The 17,240-nt window shown below is 40.8% G+C and overlaps 1 protein-coding gene across 2 annotated transcripts in view; it reads left to right on the forward strand.

Moving 5' to 3' along the window:
• The window catches only part of Lrguk (leucine rich repeats and guanylate kinase domain containing), a 103,355-nt gene that overhangs the window by 67,506 nt on the left and 18,609 nt on the right, over positions 1-17,240 (forward strand). Inside the window, exon 16 of one of the 2 annotated variants that reach the window (XM_040291409.2) lies at positions 1,022-6,398. In XM_040291409.2, the coding sequence (XP_040147343.2) occupies positions 1,022-3,195 (2,174 nt within the window). In that variant the 3' untranslated portion in view covers positions 3,196-6,398. Of the gene's footprint in view, positions 1-1,021; positions 6,399-14,612; positions 14,753-17,240 lie in introns of those variants that run through there. The other variant, XM_005331129.4, reaches the window with a different exon arrangement.

The following is a 17,240-nucleotide window of genomic DNA, read 5'->3' on the forward strand; positions in this document are numbered from 1 at the left end:
AGAGACATCTGGTTTGACCAGATGCAAGGGGCTTCCCGTGTAGGAGGCTCAGTGTAACCCAGAGCAGCTCAAGCCCTCTGCTGGGAATGGTGGCTGGGAGTGTGGTTTGCTGTGGGGGACAGGTCTGTCCCTCTGGGATACCTTAGAGGTCTTTTGGGATTTGGAATCTCTGAGGATCAGGTCTCTCCCGAAGTGAACAGAGACAAGTTTCCTCCAGTTCCAGACTGATGCTCCACTTCTGCCCACTGCACTAGGTACAGGGCCCACGTGATGGAGGAGTTCTTTTCTACAATGTCAATGTCCAACATCGTTGGTGGCCTCTGAGAGCTATTGTGAAGCCAGGGTAGACTTGGTGGGAAAAGAGGAGATCGGGGGATGAGGGTGGGCCTGTGGGAGCAGCTCAGAGTGCAGATTCTCAGGAGCAGCTTCTCTGAGCCTTGGTGCCTGGGGATTTCAGTGGACACTTTCTTCACTCCCTTGTTTCATTCATCACTTATTTACTGAGTTTCTGCTGACCATGGTGCAGATGGTCAGGTATTGGTACTGGTATTGGTAAACAGGTGTTGGTAAACAGACAGGACTCTTCACAGGGCTCACACAGTGTATTTAAGGGGACCACCGTTAAACAAAGGAACAGATAAGTGCAAGGTCATCTGACTTGATGTCCATCCTCTAGTTTCTCTAGTCAAAAACAGCCTTGATTGCTAAGGTCAAAATTTCAGATCTCATTCATGTGGAAAATTTCTTCACCACCCAAAGACCCAAACTGGGCTCCTGAGCTATCCTCTTTATGTTTACTCGTTAGAGTTCATGTGTTCAGTCGATTAAAATTGTCCTAAGTTCTACTAAATAAGAAAATTGTAGAAACTTAGTGTCTGGGAGGAGAAGGAAGATTGAGTTCTCCTCTATGTGATTCTATTCTTTTTGAGGATCTGTGTGCATCACAAAAGAGGGAGAAGTTTTTGTCATTGATTTCTAGGCGGTCAAGACCATTTTGAGCTAACTTGTTTTTGTATTGAAGCAGGAGCTCCCTCTAGCAGGAAGACTGTCTCTGGGGTGCCAGCACACCTGGTTCCTTCCCCCAGGCGCCTGGCGAGACTGCAAGCAGATGGCCAGGTACCAGAGCATCTCTCCGGAGTGCAGATTCATGGAAAGGTTCCTGACAATCAGAACCCAGTTCCCTCCCAGCATCAAGAGCTGACTCAGGAGGGAGAAACCCATAAGAAGGAGCCTTCTTCCACCAGCCTCCGCAATTCAGAGCCTCCTCAGCAGCTCGACTCATCAGCACCTGGGGCTCCTCAGCAGACCCCAGACAAATCTCCAAACCCGGTGGAAGGGGATGTTCAACAGTCAGATCTTTCTCCAAAAAGAACAACCACTCAGCCAGATGTCCCTAAAAATGACGCCGGGCCGTCTGAGATGAAAGCCGGTGAAGTGGGGCAGTCCCACACCACTGCTTCTCAAGCACCACCCCAACACTCCAGCCCTTCTCCACCCCACGGCCCTCAGCCAGACCAGGATGAGGAATCCGGGGAGGCCAGGGTGGCCCCCAGCAGCCCTCCGCTGTCTGAACCACCTCAGGGACCTGGCCCATCTGCTCCCAGCCCTCGGGAAATCCAAGAAGCTGAGTCAGCCAAACCTCTGGCCCAAGGTTCCCGGCATAATCTTCCAGAAGAGCCCACCCACCCTGACCCACCTCCCCTAAAGGGGGAAACCCCCAAATCAGAAGTTGTCCGGGCCAGTACCCCCTACCCAGAACTGCCACCTCCCCAAGACTCAAGGACAAACACAAAACAGACCCAGGACAGGGAACACCCAGTGACTTGGCTCCCTAGGAGTCGTCTGGCTCCCACGAGGCTGCCCCAGCCTCAGACACTGGCTCCCCTGCAGAGCAGGAGGCCCACACCCAAGCTCCTGTCACCCAGCAGGGAAGAGGCTGCGGGGACAAGCTCACATCAAAACGTGACCCCCTCTCCCAGGCCTGTACCCACTCAGGAAGGGGACCCTAGTAAGCTTCCTCCCATCAGCCCTCCCAGTTCCAAACCGCCCCCAAATCTGAGCCCCCAGGCAGCCCACAGTGCCCAGCAAGGCCAGGAAGGGAAAGCCAGCGAGGTGAGGCTCCCTCCTATCAGCCCCCCCTTCCAGGAGCAGGCCTCGCAGCAGCGCAGCCCCAGTGCCTCCCTGGAGGAGGAGGCGCCCACCGTCAGGCTCCCGCACATTCCTTCTCCTGTCACAGAACCTCAGCTGCCTCAGGGCACAGGCCCTCGACCTGAGGCAAAGCCTGCAAAGGAAAGGAGAGCTCCCCAAGCAGCCCCTTCCTCCAGCAGGAAGGTTCCAGATGTGCAGGCCCCGCCCCACGGCCAAGGCCCAGATTCCCTGCCGCAGAAGGGAGCTAGGAAAAAAAAACTCCCTATCCAAGGAAAGACAGCGCCTCCGAGAAAGGCACCTCCCAGAAGCGCCCAGAGAGACTCGCGGCTGGGATCCCAGAGTGAGCCAGGACCCGCAGAGGTGCCCCACCATCCTGACCCCATCCCTCCCCCCAGCCCCCAGGGGAACCAGAGGGAGCCAGTCCACACCCCAGGAATTTCTGAACCATCACCGAGAGATCCCAAATCACAGGAAGAGAAAAGAGGGAATGTGCGTCATTCCAGAAAAAAGGCCCCGACCAACCTTCCCCCACGTTACCTGGTCCCAGAGGTCGGTGTATCCAAAAAGAGACCCTCTTTGAAAGCACCGATTTCTGAAGGATTATCTCAAGAAAATGATACTGCCCTCAGGGGTGACCAGCCAACCCAAGAAGTGCGGCCCCCACCCAGCAGACCCCTTGGAAATGCAAAGGTCCCTGCAGAGCCAATCCAGGACCCAGAGAGAAGGGAGCAGGCTCAGAAAAAGGAAAGACCTCAGAAGAGAGAGAGTGTGTTGGACCCCCCAGAGCATGAGGGCGTGGCCCTTGCCCAGCAGCCTGTCGGAGAGACACTAGCCCCTAAAGGCACCCGTCAGATCACAGAGATCCCCATCCAAAGGGACAATGCTCTTGCTTCCAAGCAGCAAACCAAAGAGAGACAAACCCGAAAAAATGTGGGTGCAACACAGGACAAAAGCCCTGCTGCTCCCCCAAATCAGGTGTCCTCTGAGGAGAAGGCCAGCCGGACAGGAAGACTGCGTGCCAGGGGCAGTCAGAGCACCAAGGTTTAAGTGCTCCCTCAAGCCACCAGATCACTAAACCTCATCAAGCTGCACTGACTCAGAATGGAAAGCCAAGGCCAGGGCACCACGAGTCACACACAGGCTTCCTTCTGCCACCACAGGTCAGCACAGGTGGAGGGGCCACCCCATGCTGGCCTGCCCTGGGGGCCCAGAAGGTGGTCAGTCTTTGTAACTTCTGTGCCCCTTACCTGGCTCACCATTTCTTGGTGGGAAGAGCAGCCATTGCAGAGGGAGAGAGCAGCAGGAAAGACAGCTGGGTCAGTTGCTGCCAGGGATGGACAATCTGTGTCCAGACACGGATTCCAGCGGATTCCAACGTGGACTCCAACTTGGCCGAAGCAGTCAGTGCCTGAGAGCCATTAAATTTTGCTCTCTGAATTAGGAAAATTCACTTCTAGAAAATTCTCTCATACCTGTTGCATTATCCAGGGAACCCAAAGCATAAAGAACTCTGAAAAAGGAAATCTTGTTGTTTCTGGAAAACTCTACCTAGAGTTGATTTGTGGGAATCTTCTGTAGGGGAGAGGACACATCTTTTCACACATGTAGCTATGATCAGGCACCTCAGATTTGCTTTGGCATATGTTGCTTGGAACTTTTATTTGAAATGTATTTTAAAACGAATACCTTCCTTCTCTCTCGGAATAGGAATCTCATGTAAATTAGCCCATGCTATCATTATGCCAAACCATCTGGTAGAATTAGTTAAAAGAATTAGTGGGAAAGAAAATCAGGTGAATCCGTTTTTCATTTATCTATTTATGTCTATTCTCTTCTACTGCTGTAAATGATGTAAGTCCAACCAGGGCCAGCCCAAGTGAATGTGTTTAGAAGGAAGTGGAGTTTATCACACAACTATGGGAAGGGCAGAGGTGCAATAGGTTCTCAAAGAGATAGGGGACCAGTTACTGAGCATCACCAGGACTCTTGTCATCTTCTGGACTCTTATTTGGGACTCACATCATCTCATATCTGTCTCTTTCTCCATGTTGGCTTCATTCTCTGGACTACAAATGACTGTGTGTCCATTTCTGCACATGGCAGGGAACATGGCTATCAACAGCCGTCAAGTTTATATCTGGTTTTACCTCTGGTAGTTCTTGCTACTATAAAAGGATTAACTTGAATTGAATGTTTCCTCAATTTTAAGATTAAAAACAATCCATCTCCAATCAGGCATTTCATTTTTGAACCAATCTCTGTTACCTTTGACATAAACCATCCCTGTGTATGGAAACTGAATTCCCCCCAAGAAGAGAGAATAATTGTGATCCAGGCAGCAAACCCAAGATCTCACTGTTGAACACTTACAGGATATTTGTTATGTAATTACTGTATGCATATGCAATGTGCTAAGCAATGTCTGGCATTCTGTATTTAAAAAATGTAACTGATGACCAAATGCCGGTATGTCTTATACAAAAGATATGTGTCCATAAAACAGTATGAGTAGCAAATGTTATTTCAAGAGCAGTAGAGGAAATTGATATTTTAAAAAATCCAGGATTTGGAATCCTCTTATAAGCTAAGAATCCTCTTGTAAGTATATAATGTTGGTAATTTTCTTCTGACTTATCTGGTTTGTTCAAGATAAAAGTTATAGGGTAACTTTAAAAACATATCATAATTTTATACTTATTAAGTCATTCATCCAATAAGCATTTGTTGAGCGTTTCCTGTGTGCCAGATACTCTGATAGTTGCTAGATATAGTGGGACGATAAGGACCCTTCAAGAGCACTCTCTGTCATCAAGGAAGACAGACAAGAGGGTTAATTTCAACACTAGGTACTTAGGGTAGCTAGGGGCCCTGTAGCATGCTCAGCTGTATTTGGCATCCCACAAACAGAAAACCCGTTTATTTACTTTTCCAGACTCTCCTAAGAACACCAAGGAAGGACATTGAATTCAGCCTGTAGGAAAATGGGATCAGGAAACACTTCCAAGAGAAGGTCATCCTTCTGCTGAGTATTCAGGGTTGCAGAATTAGCTAGTAGGCTGATGCATGTGCATGTACAGCATGTGCTTCACCCAGAGGCGTGAGCAGTTAGCATCTTCTGTGTACCCGGATGCCAGGAGAGCTTAGATCTGTGTAGAGCCCAAAGGGCCTTTTGTGCTGTGCTGAGGAACCTGGAATCTTGATCTTGTAACAAAATAGGGGCACGGTGGATGGTCAATTTTGTACCTTAGAGGTATCTTTCTGGAGGTGAAATGGAGGATAAACTTCAGAAGGGTAATGCAAGAGGCAGGAGGAATGGCTGGCACGTGATGGCAAAGGTTGGGACAACAGCGAGGGCCTGGTAAGGCAGTGGCGGCAGGAATGGTCAGATCCAGTCAGCATTATACTGGGTGTAGGGTCAGGTAGATTATGAAGAAAGAAGAAAATAAAGGTTTTCCATGAGTTGTGCATGGGGCACTTTAGAGGTGCTCATGCCTCACCTAGGCGAAGAACTTCAGAAAGGTACCTACGGTGCCCTCTGCCCCTGTTTCTGAGTTGTGTTAGTGTTCAATGGGTAGCTAAAGCACACTTTCCACCTGACTTGGGGGAAGCTCCAGCTTCCCTTCCTTGAAATTCTTAATGGTAATAGAAGTTTTTGATTGTTTTGCTTTGGTGTACTGTGAGTTTTTAATGTCTCAGATTCAATGCTGGATTCTTATTTTGTGGATGACAATTTGTGGTTGAAGCAAAGCAGTAGAATAGATTGTCAACTCATCACAGGTTTTTACTGCTGTTATTGTCTTGATGTAAGGGAAAGTTTAGGTTTTTAAATGGAGACTATATATATTCAACATTGTCATTTTCCAGTCTACATTTAGAAGCCAAGTTTATATTATTTTCATTTGATATGTTTCTCAGCAAAGTGATTTTTGGATGGGGAAAAAAACATTGGAGACTTAAAGTCACAATAATTAGTAATGTCTTTGGCTTCTTAAAGTCTGGTACCCAGCATTCAAATTAACAAAGATAGTAGTTTCACTAGACTTGAGAATCTTCTTCAGATATTTAAGAACTAATCAATTATTTTCAAAACCTCAAAAGTTAATTGGAGAAAGGCATGATTGAAGGGCTGGGGTCTTAGCTCAGTTGGTAGAGTACTTGCCTCAAATGCACAAGGCCCTGGGTTCAAGGAAGGAAGGAAGGAGGGAGGGAGGGAAGGAAGGAAGGAAGCACATGATTAAAATTTCACAAAAGAGGAAGTAAAAATGTCCAATAAATATGTCAAAAATATTTAGTTTCATTATATGTTAAAAAATATCAAGTTAGCAAAGATGAAAAAAACAGGTTAATGCTTATTTGGGGGAGATCTTTGTGTCACAGCAAGAAAGTAAACTGACACACATTTTCTGGGGGACAATTTTCTAATATCTGTCAAAGACCTAACCTTTAGTCTAATAATTTAAATCCAAGAGTTATCAGGAGAAAATCATTTATGTGCATGGATATTCATATCAATTTTTTATAATAGCTAGAAATAATTTAGTCCTCTAAAGGGATTTTAAAAAATAAGTTATGATGCAGCCATATGCTAGATTGCTATGTTGTAATTATAATCATATTGTAGAGTATTTACTTAGAGGATATTCACTATATATTAAAGATAAAGTTTAGGAAGACATAGCTAGCATGGCTTCAGTTGTTATGTCTGGATTGTTTTCCCCTCTAAAGATCACCTTGCTGAGAAACATCAAATGGAAGTGATACGAACTTGGCTTCTAAATGTAGATTGGATAATGACAATGTTAAATATTTATAGTCTCTATTTAAAAATTAAAAATTTTCTTTATATATTAAGATAATCAATAACAGCAGTAAAAAAGTTATGAATAATTTTTCTTATTTATGTTTTTTAGTATTTTCTAAATTTTCTGCAATTTATGTTTATTCAAAAAAGTAAATAGAATTAAATTCTCTGTCACAAACATACATTGAAGAGCTTGTCATGTGAAAGCAACAGCCTTATGGTCTATTTCAATTTGGCATAATAAAGAACTTTCTAAGAGTTAGAGGTGATTTGCAGAGAAACAAACAGACTTCTCCAGAAGTTAGATGCTCCTTTGTGGAAATCTCACAAAAAGTCTCCATCTGTTGGGTGATTTGTTGGAGTAGATGAAATTTAAATATCCTTTAATGATCTATGATCCATTTGTTATGACTAGCTCTACTTCTTGGCCCTGAGGAATCCAGCTGTCTGTTTTATTAAATATCGTGCTTAGTAGTAGAACAGAGCACACTTAGTATTCACTAGATCACTGGCTTTTCAACATTTTTGACCAAGATTCATAACTTGAAATACATTTTACATGGGAAGCAAAGCGTCATAAAGCTCCATTACTATAGTGATACAACTCTGATGTTTTCTGTGTGCTGAATTTTAGCTTTCTAAATGTAGCCTATAGCCTGCTGCATTGATTTCACAATTTGATTTGCAACATGCAGTTTAAAAGCCCTGCACTGAACCCTCTAGGCTTTGCTTGGGTGCCATCTTTGGAGGCTCATTTACGGGGTCATCTGCCTGTCTGGCTGCCATCAGGTGAGGTTGAATGTCACCCCCTCATTTATGCTGAATTCTCTGAAATGACCTGTGTAGTGGAAGATATGACCTTTGTCAATGTTGGAGCTCAGGAGAAGATATATCCAAAATTCGTATGCATAATTATAAGTTCTTTATGTAAAGCTTAAAAAATACTTCTTGATAAACACAGCACATGATCTCCATCAATAGTGTTTCCTCTACTAAGTTCTTAACTGACTCCTCTGATTTTTGTTCTGTGACAACCCTGAAAATAATCTTGTTACCATAAAAGATCCTCACTATTGATATAGTAACTAGCACAGTATGTCCATAAATGAATTCAATTGCTTAGTTCAATTTGAAAGATGCAATTCTAGAAATCACTTTTACGTGTTGATCAGGCATTCAGAGAAGAGTCTACCCTTTTATTTGTGTTGAAGATAGATAAATAAACATTAGAAGACTAAACCTCTAATCTTAAAGGTGATTATAAAAGGGCAATCCTGCATAGCAAAAGATAAAGCTTTTTTTTTTTTTATTAAAGATTGTAACCTTAGAAATACATGACTGTGAATGACTTCAAGAGTCAAAGTAATCCTTGGAAATTCCAGTTCCACTACAATGTCACCCTGTGAACTTGGCAAGTTAGAAAGTTTTCATGTATTAAATGGAGGCAATACTAGGATTGCTGTGAGGATTAATTGAGTTAATATATTGAAAAATACCTATAACAATGTCTTCCCCTTTTCCAATTTTTCCTATATAATACAGATCTTAGATAGCAAGTTTCCTCTCTTGAAATTTGCCTGCTCTATGTTTTATCTTCTTCAAAGTGTTGACTAGTTATTTTGTGATAAACTCATTCATTTTTAAAAATCCTGGATAGTAGTACTATTTTTTTGTTCAATTGTTTTTTGTGGTGTGGGGGGTTGAACCCTGGGCCTTGTGCATGCAAGGCAAGCACTCTACCAACTTAGCTATATCCCAAGTCCTGTAGTATTATGTTTTAATTGAACCATTCTGGATGCCGTGCTCAAATGTTGTCATGTTAATTCAATGCTACAGAAGACATTACAAATTATGAAGCTTAGTAGAAATAAATGTTTTTGTAACTCATTTTCTCTGTATGTGAATGTGTTTTCATGAACTTTCCTTTTTCTTGGTATAGAAATAGCTTCTGATTAAGTAACTGATTATTCCTTTGACTGGACTGAAGACTATAGCACTTTACAGTTATAATAGTTTAATAAATATATTCACTTTATCATAGAACCATGAACATTATTACTATTTCCATGGACTTACATGGTGAATTTCTACTGCAGTAGTTTATTTTGCTATGAAAAGTTATCATGGATACTATGTGAAATTATTATTTTTCTAATTTCTATCATTCCTTTCTTAGAAGCACAAATAGCAAAGCTTTTAAGATATAATCTGTCCTGGAAGAACAGCTTCTTTTATGTACCTTTGGTTTTGTAATAGCAGTTCTTGATGAACTAAATATTTTCTTTAATTTTTCAATATAAATTATGTGACTATTCTATTAGAAATAAATATCTTAAATTCTAAAGAAGATTGCTGTGTTTTAATTTGTTTAAAACCCTTTTCATGGCGACATATTTCAGTATAGAGACTCTTTTTTAGGATTTTATAGGTATTTACATTTTATATATGTATATGCATTTAATCATGGTAGCTATAAGTTACTCTTATTAGTTGTAAACACACACACACACACACACACACACACACACACACACCCATCCCTTATCACATGTTTTTTAAACCCTCCTTTCAGTGGAGAAAAAAATGAATGATTTCAAAGTCATTTGGGCATCTGAAGAATTTTGTCTGAAAATGAAAGTCTTATTCAAGTCATTCATTTCCAAATGCTTCCAAAGAAAATAAACTCGAGTGTGGATACATTTATTTTTGCAAGGTTTTATTTAAATGTTTTTAAAAGTTCATATTGGAAAGTGATTAGTGTCATGTTTTTGGACAGGAGAACAACTAAATTGGTTTGCTATACAAGTAATCTGATGGACGTGGAAACACTGGTCATTAAAATAGGAATTTTTGTTTTTCAAAATATTTTCAACCTGACCCACAAATGGCATTTTTTTTTTACAAATTATTAACTTGAATGTATGTGTATAATAACAGATCATCAATATCTTTTATTTTCACTTTTACGCAGTAAAAGGCCCTATTTAGCCTGTGTGATGATATCAAATATATATGCAAATGCTTTATACTTATGTAATTATATCTCCTGCATTTGTTATCTAGGTTGGAGTCTATGATTATTCTTTTAAAATATTTCTTCAAGTAGCATTTAACTCATTTGACTTCAAAGGGATGTAAGCCAAAATAAATGTCTGAGCCATTTAGAATTGTTTTTGAGATGCAGTACCAGTTGTGCCAGATACTTCATTTATAGCTTCCTGCATTTGGTAATGATACCAATCCATAAAATGACTTTAAAGTCTGCCATGCATCATTAAATTCTTTTATGCTTCATTGTAGGGGTTTAAATAAATTTAACTGGCCTATATACTAAAGAATTTGCTTCTTTTGTGGATTATAAAGTTGTGTGTGTGTGTGTAATTTTAAAATGTTGTCTCTAGTTGACTTTAATTTAGATACTTTGAATAAGATCGCATTAAGAAACTTTGTGGCAGGGTATAATAACATTGATAATTGCTTTTTTTTTTTTAAACTGGAAAGTAAGATCTTTTGCCTATCAATGTATCAAGACATTAGAAAATAAATTAGGAACTGTTTGAAACTCTTTATTATTGGAGTTCAAGTCATTAAAGTGGTGGCATTAAAATGTGGTTTAATAGTAATCTGAACACATTATCTTTTACCCAAAATGTTTTGTTGCTGAGAAACCATTAAGACATTAAATTGCTGGAATTATGGCTGCCTTGTATCATCAGATGGAACCTGACTTATTTTCGCCGTAGTTCAGATGGCTTATATTTTAGGTTAGAAAAAGAAACTCTGACCCCAAAAATTGTATCTCAAATACATTTTAACAGGCATAGGATCTTTCTATGAAAATTATATCAATGAAAAATCTTCGTTAATTTTTATCTTATTGCAGTCTGTTCAGATTTCTGGTCTTTTTCATGATGCTCTGTTAAAACAAGTGTTTTCTTAAGAACTAATGAACACAGGGTCTAGCCCTTCCATCTTCTCTCTCTCCCCACTGCACACCCACTGTTCCTGTTTTTCTGTATTAGCTACACAGAATTCTTAACAGTGGTAATAGTCAGGTTAAGCGTGTATTTGGCTCCTTATACAAACCACTTTCACTGCCTGATATTTATTCTCCCCAGATATTTGAATGCCCCCTGCCCCGATATTTCTTTGTTTTAAAGTTTCTGTTCAGATATCACCACCTTCCAGAGGACTTCTGTTGACTGCCATGCCATCTCTCACTCTGTTCCCTTACCTGGCTTCACTGATATTTTTAAAATGTGTTATTGGTCTATCTCTAACGTAAGAAGGTCTTCCTCTCAGGACTTTCAGCTCATTGCTACATGCCGGTCATCCAGAAGTCAGCACAGGGTAGGTGATCAATTAATACGGGTGAAATGACCTCTTTCTCTGGAGATTTAATGAAGAATGGTCCTGCAGTCAGTTGTCTCCTTTCATCCCGTTGGTTGTGATAAACTCGTTTACTCCATTGTTCCTTTTCAGGTTCCTCTGTTACTCAGAGCTCCTTGGACGTAGGACTTGACCGTGTGTTGCCTGTGTCAAATCTCTCTGCTCTGTCTCAAGTCAGGTGCTAGGTTGTGGAGCTCTAGACTTTCCTGCCTTAATTAAATCCTTTTACTTATCTGCAACAGCTTTCACCTTCTATTATTGGTTTGGGATTGTTGTCGGAGTTTAAATTCAGATTACAGAGCAGCAAACTGCACAGAACAGGGATTCGATCTCCTATAAGGATTCCTGGCCTCAGGCTACCTGAGACTCTGCTCAGATAAGTCCTTGCATCTGTGGGCTGAGATTCAGACTCCTCCTTTCCAACTTTTCACCTTATCAAAGCACTTGAGTCTTGACAGCAAGGCACACAGGGACAGGGACAGGGGCCTGCCTATTCAGGACAGGTTTTCAAGCCTCAGCCCTGATACCTCTGACCTGTCAACCTCAGTCCCCACTCTTCTGACTTAGAGCCTTCACTTCACTTGTCACAGGTGGAAGGTTATCTGTCTTGATTTCAGCCTGGATCTCTATTATATTAAAATAAACTAAATTTCTGTTACAGATTAGTAATACTTTTTTTCTTTGGATGGGGGTAACTTCCTACATCTGCTTAATTATATTGACTAAGGTATACATGTAAATTATTTATTTTAGCATTTTTAAAGCAACATTCCTGAAAGGATTGATGTTCCTAAATAGCTATAGGTATTTATTCCTGGCCTTCTATAGATGAGCAATACTAAATTAATATTCTTGCATTCTAGGTCTTTAGACATTCTAATGTTTTTAAAGGGAATGTTATATATTATTTATAAATATGTCATGTTAAACAGCCACCTCACCATCCATTCTATTTGATCTCAAAGTTTCTTCTTAGCATTGCATGGTTTGTTTTCCTTTAAGCCCTTGGGAATAATTTTGTTAAATGAAAAGTAATTATGGCACCAAAACAGGCTGGTAGAGCAGTGGTACAGAATAGAGGACCCAGAGACCAACCCAAAATTGCAACTACCTTATACTAGACAAAGGTGCTAAAAGCATGCAATGGAGAAAGGATAGCATCTTCAACAAATGGTGCTGGGAAAACTGGAAATCCATATGCAACAAAATGAAATTGAATTCCTCTCTTTCACCATGCACAAAAGTTAACTCAAAATGGATCAAGGATCTAGGAATCAAACCAGAGACTCTGCGTTTGATTAGAAGAAAAAGTTAGAAGAAAAAGAAGAAAAAGTTAGCCCTAATCTCCATCACATGGGGTCAGGCCCCAAATTCCTTAATAAGACACCTATAACACAAGAGTTAAAACTAAGAATCAACAAATGGGGCAAATTCAAACTAAAAAGTATTTTCTCAGCAAGAGAGATAATATGTGAGGTGTATAGGGAGCCTACATCCTGGGAACAAATTTTTACCCCTCACACATCAAATAGAGCTCTAATCTCTAGGGTATATAAAGAACTCAACAACAACAACAACAACAACAACAACAAAAAAAAACAATAACCCAAACAACAAATGGGCCAAGGACCTGAACAGACACTTCTCAGAAAAGGATATACAATCAATCAACAAATACACGAAAAAATGCTCTCCATCTCTAGCAATCAGAGAAATGCAAATTAAAACTACTCTAAGATACCATCCCATTCCAGTAAGAATGGCAGCCATTATGAAGTCAAACAACAATAAGTGCTGGCGAGGATTCGGGGGAAAAATGTACACTCATACATTGCTGGTGGGACTGCAAATTGGTGCAGCCAATTTGGAAAGCAGTATGGAGATTCCTTGGAAAGCTGGGAATGGAACTACCATTTGGCCCAGCTATTCCTCTTCTTGGACTATACCCCAAAGACCTAAAAACAGCATACTACAGGGAAACAGCCACATCACTGTTTATAGCAGCACAATTCACAATAGCTAGAATGTGGAACCAACCTAGATGCCCTTCAATGGATGAATGGATTAAAAATATGTGGCATATATACACAATGGAGTATTACTTAGCACTAAAAAATAACAAGATCATGGCATTTGCAGGGAAATGGATGGCATTAGAGCAGATTAAGCTAAGTGAAGTTAGCCAATCCCTAAAAACAAATGCCGAATGTCTTCTCTGATATAAGGGGGGTGACTTAAAATGGGGTAGGGAGGAAGAGCATGAGAAGAAGATTATCACTAAATAAGGAAGAGAAGTGGGAGGGAAAAGGAGGGAGAAGGGGAATTGCACGGAAGATGGAAAGAGACCCTCATGGTTATACAGAATACATGTATGATGAAGTGAGGAAAAAGAAAAAAAAGTATGTCATATTAGATTGGGTAGAGAGAAGTGATGGGAGGGGAGGGGAGGGGGGAATGGAAGGACAGCAGAATAAAATAGACATTATTATTGCTGTGGGTGTATACGTGACTGCATGGCCAATGTAATTCTGCAACCTGTACACTCAGAAAAATGAGAAATTATACCCCATCTGATTCAAATGTGTGATATGTCAAGATCATTGTACTGTCATGTGTTACTAATTAAAACAAAATTAAAAAAGAAAAAAAAAGAAATTATAGCTCAACAAAGATATGAGGAAAAGTAAGATGTTTTATGGGACATTTTAAATTTTCTATTTGGAGAGTCTTGACAGATTATTCTTTTATATTCTATAAAAGAACTTCTTAAATTGTGAATTACAATATATCTGAGATCATTCTTCACTGACCTCCTCCATATACAGAGTAAACTAAACTCATTAACATATTTCTATTGCTGCATCTTTGCTGCCAGAACTTGATCTTACTATGTTTTTAATTTTGATGCTCATTAAAATGTTACTTTTTTTAGAAAAAAAAAGAAAGTAATTATATGGGTGACTTTTCCATTAAGTATCTAGAAGCCAGTGTTTTTGACATGTTCTATGTCCTAAATTCCATTCATAAACCTACATTGATTGAGTATTAGGTGTACTCCCAGGATATGACTCCTACATGTTACCAACAGACTTTATTATTAATTTTATTAATTATTGCTTTATTATAAATATACATTTTAACTTTATTTTCTAGTTGAACTTTATATAATATCTTGTGTTTGGGCAAATACAAATGTAAACATTTCTGTTGCTTCAGAAAGTTCTCTTATCCTATTTTGTGCCTTTTATTTTAAATCTTACTTTTTTCCTGCCAGATGTTCAGACATCCCACCTGGAATCTGAAGACGCTCCCAGGAAGTCTACTGCTTCGAATATATTTGACTTCCGGGATCCCACAGACAGAAACTACTTTGCTAAATTATGGGCCAAACTTTCAGCCAGAAAAACACCAGTGGTAAGGGAGGGACTGAAGGGGTGAAGTGGCAACTGAGCCCTATGTGGTGTCAGGCAGAAAGAGGATTTGATATTTGGGGATGAATGAATTCCCCCCAAATTATTTTCTTACCCGTGTGAGCCAAAGACAGGACTTTTTCCTGCTCTTTGTACATCTTTAAGAGTAGATACTGATTCTAAAAAACAGAATATCCAAACTCTGACACTCAGTTCTTCTATTTTGTGAGAATAGAAAAACACTACAATAAAATTGATGCAGAAAAATATGTATTTCAAGAGAAAACTTGCTCTCTCACTGGGATATAATTTTGAATATTGTGGAGCTGAGCCTGAAAAGGGAGTCCATTCAAAGAATCTGTGTTCTATGACAGTACTGTTTTTTTCTTCCATATTTCTAGAGGACCATTATAGTTGTACATAATAGTGGAATTTGCTAATATACATTTGCACATACACGTAATGACTAATACACCATATAATTTGACCAGTATCACTCCCCAATATGTCCCCTCCACCTCCCCTTCTTCCCCTGGTCCCTTTCCTCTACTCCTACTGATCTCACTTCCATTTTTATCACATAGTACTATGTAAATCAGTCACGTAACTTGGTTCTAACTCAATTCTCTGGGAACTTAAGAAATCAGCATGCGCGAGAGTGTCAAATATAAAATGGGCCCTATATGCAGATTAGGTTGCTCATTTTTCTTTTGTAATTGTTTTTCTGTGGTGATCTGGGAATGCAGAGAGACTTAAAAAGTTGCAGTTGCAGCCGTGGCAGAACTTTTGTTTTCATTGTCAACTCTGTGCTTGTGTTTCCTTAAGCCCGGTCTGTTCAGATAATTACAGCATCTTCCAGAGTCAGAGCCACAGGCAGTGGCCCAAAGCACCAGACTGATTACTGGTCTCTTCCAACAGAAAGGCTCAGGCTATGCCACACACAGACAGAGCTATGCATTCTATTCTAAGCCATACTAGTTGTCGGGCGTTCTGGGGGCAGGAAGCAGTGTCTCTGCGTTTATGTCCTGTGTATTCTTGATCTCCTCTCGGCTGGCGGGCCTCCTCCACCTTCCACTCCCAGCCTTCCTTCCACATACGTGCTCTCTCATCATGGTCCAGCCGACTCTCTACGACCTCTTGGTTCTGTGCCCACACTTGCAGCAACTTCCTCTGTCTCTTTAATTCATATTGCTGAAAACAGGATAATTCACTCGTCCCACTTTTCAAGCCACGCCACACAGGTCCTATTAGAACACTTGTACAGACCCCTGTGGCAGGGCAAGAGCAAGGCCTCCTTGGAGGATGCTGGGTCTTGGAAGCACAGTGGGTGGGTACACTGTAAACATTTTGAGTGTGGGAAATGCATGCTTATTTGTCCAAAATGAATGAAGTCTAGAATTATTTGCATCTACCAGGATTTGTGGGAGATCAAATATTAGTCATTAGAAATGGGGATCCCTCCCCATAATCATTTTAAATTAAGAATTCTAAGACTTAACAATATTCTGGAAAATTACAGAAGGGCCTGTGGTCTCCCAGCCACCACAGTTATCTTGGGGTTGTTCCTTGTGTAATATTCTAAATTTTCTATTTTAAGCCAGTGACTCTGGCATTTTTTGTATCTTCTCTACTTGTAGTAGTTTTTTTCTACTCTGCCCCTTCAATCTTGTGAAACTCTGGGAAGCCAACAGAGGTGAACAGGTAAACCCTCTTGCACTTGGAGAACCCATTACCCTCTGTCAATTGCAGGGCTGGGAAATTCAGGTCTTCCCAGGTTAGTCTAAGTCTCCTCATCAGCCCTGGCCTCCTTAGATGGTATGGCTTGACGCTTCAAAGAGCTTAGCCTTTCGAATACAAGTTCTTGAATCTCCATCTGGAACATGGGTGTCCAGAGTTCAGATCTCCAGACCACAAAATCCTGACCACCTTTACTCCTTCCTGATAAGCCTGTGCCTGACAACCAGATCCAGTTCTTTCCCAGTTAGGTTGTCCTACCACATAGACAGGCAGAAGCACGTATCATTGTTTGGTGGCACCCTTCTGCAAATGGGTATGCCATGCTTTATTTATCTGTGAGAAAACTTGCAGGCCTCATTAAAGACAGTTTTTCTCTGGTCAAGGGCACTAAGATACCTGGAGTTGGGGACTGGGAAGCACAAATGGCAAAACCCACACTCTGCTCTTAACTGTGATTCATCTCTTAAAATTTTAATATAAGATTAGCAAACAGTATGGAGAAACCCAAAGAGTGAGAGGGTGTGATAAGAAACATGAAAGTAGAAGGGGCTACCTAGATGGTGATAGATGGGGGAGAAGAAGCAGGTGACATAGATCACCCGGGGTCAAAAAGTCTCACGAACTTTTCACATGCCAGATTACTCTGTACCTGCAATGCTCTCACTGAGAAGCTGTTTAGCATCTGTAATCCAGGTCATCCAGAGCTCCGTATTGAACTGAAATGTCTGTTGTGACAGGTGTCAGGATTGGCGGAT

The sequence above is a fragment of the Ictidomys tridecemlineatus genome, chromosome 2, assembly GCF_052094955.1.
Source record: "Ictidomys tridecemlineatus isolate mIctTri1 chromosome 2, mIctTri1.hap1, whole genome shotgun sequence".
NCBI lineage: Eukaryota > Metazoa > Chordata > Mammalia > Rodentia > Sciuridae > Ictidomys > Ictidomys tridecemlineatus.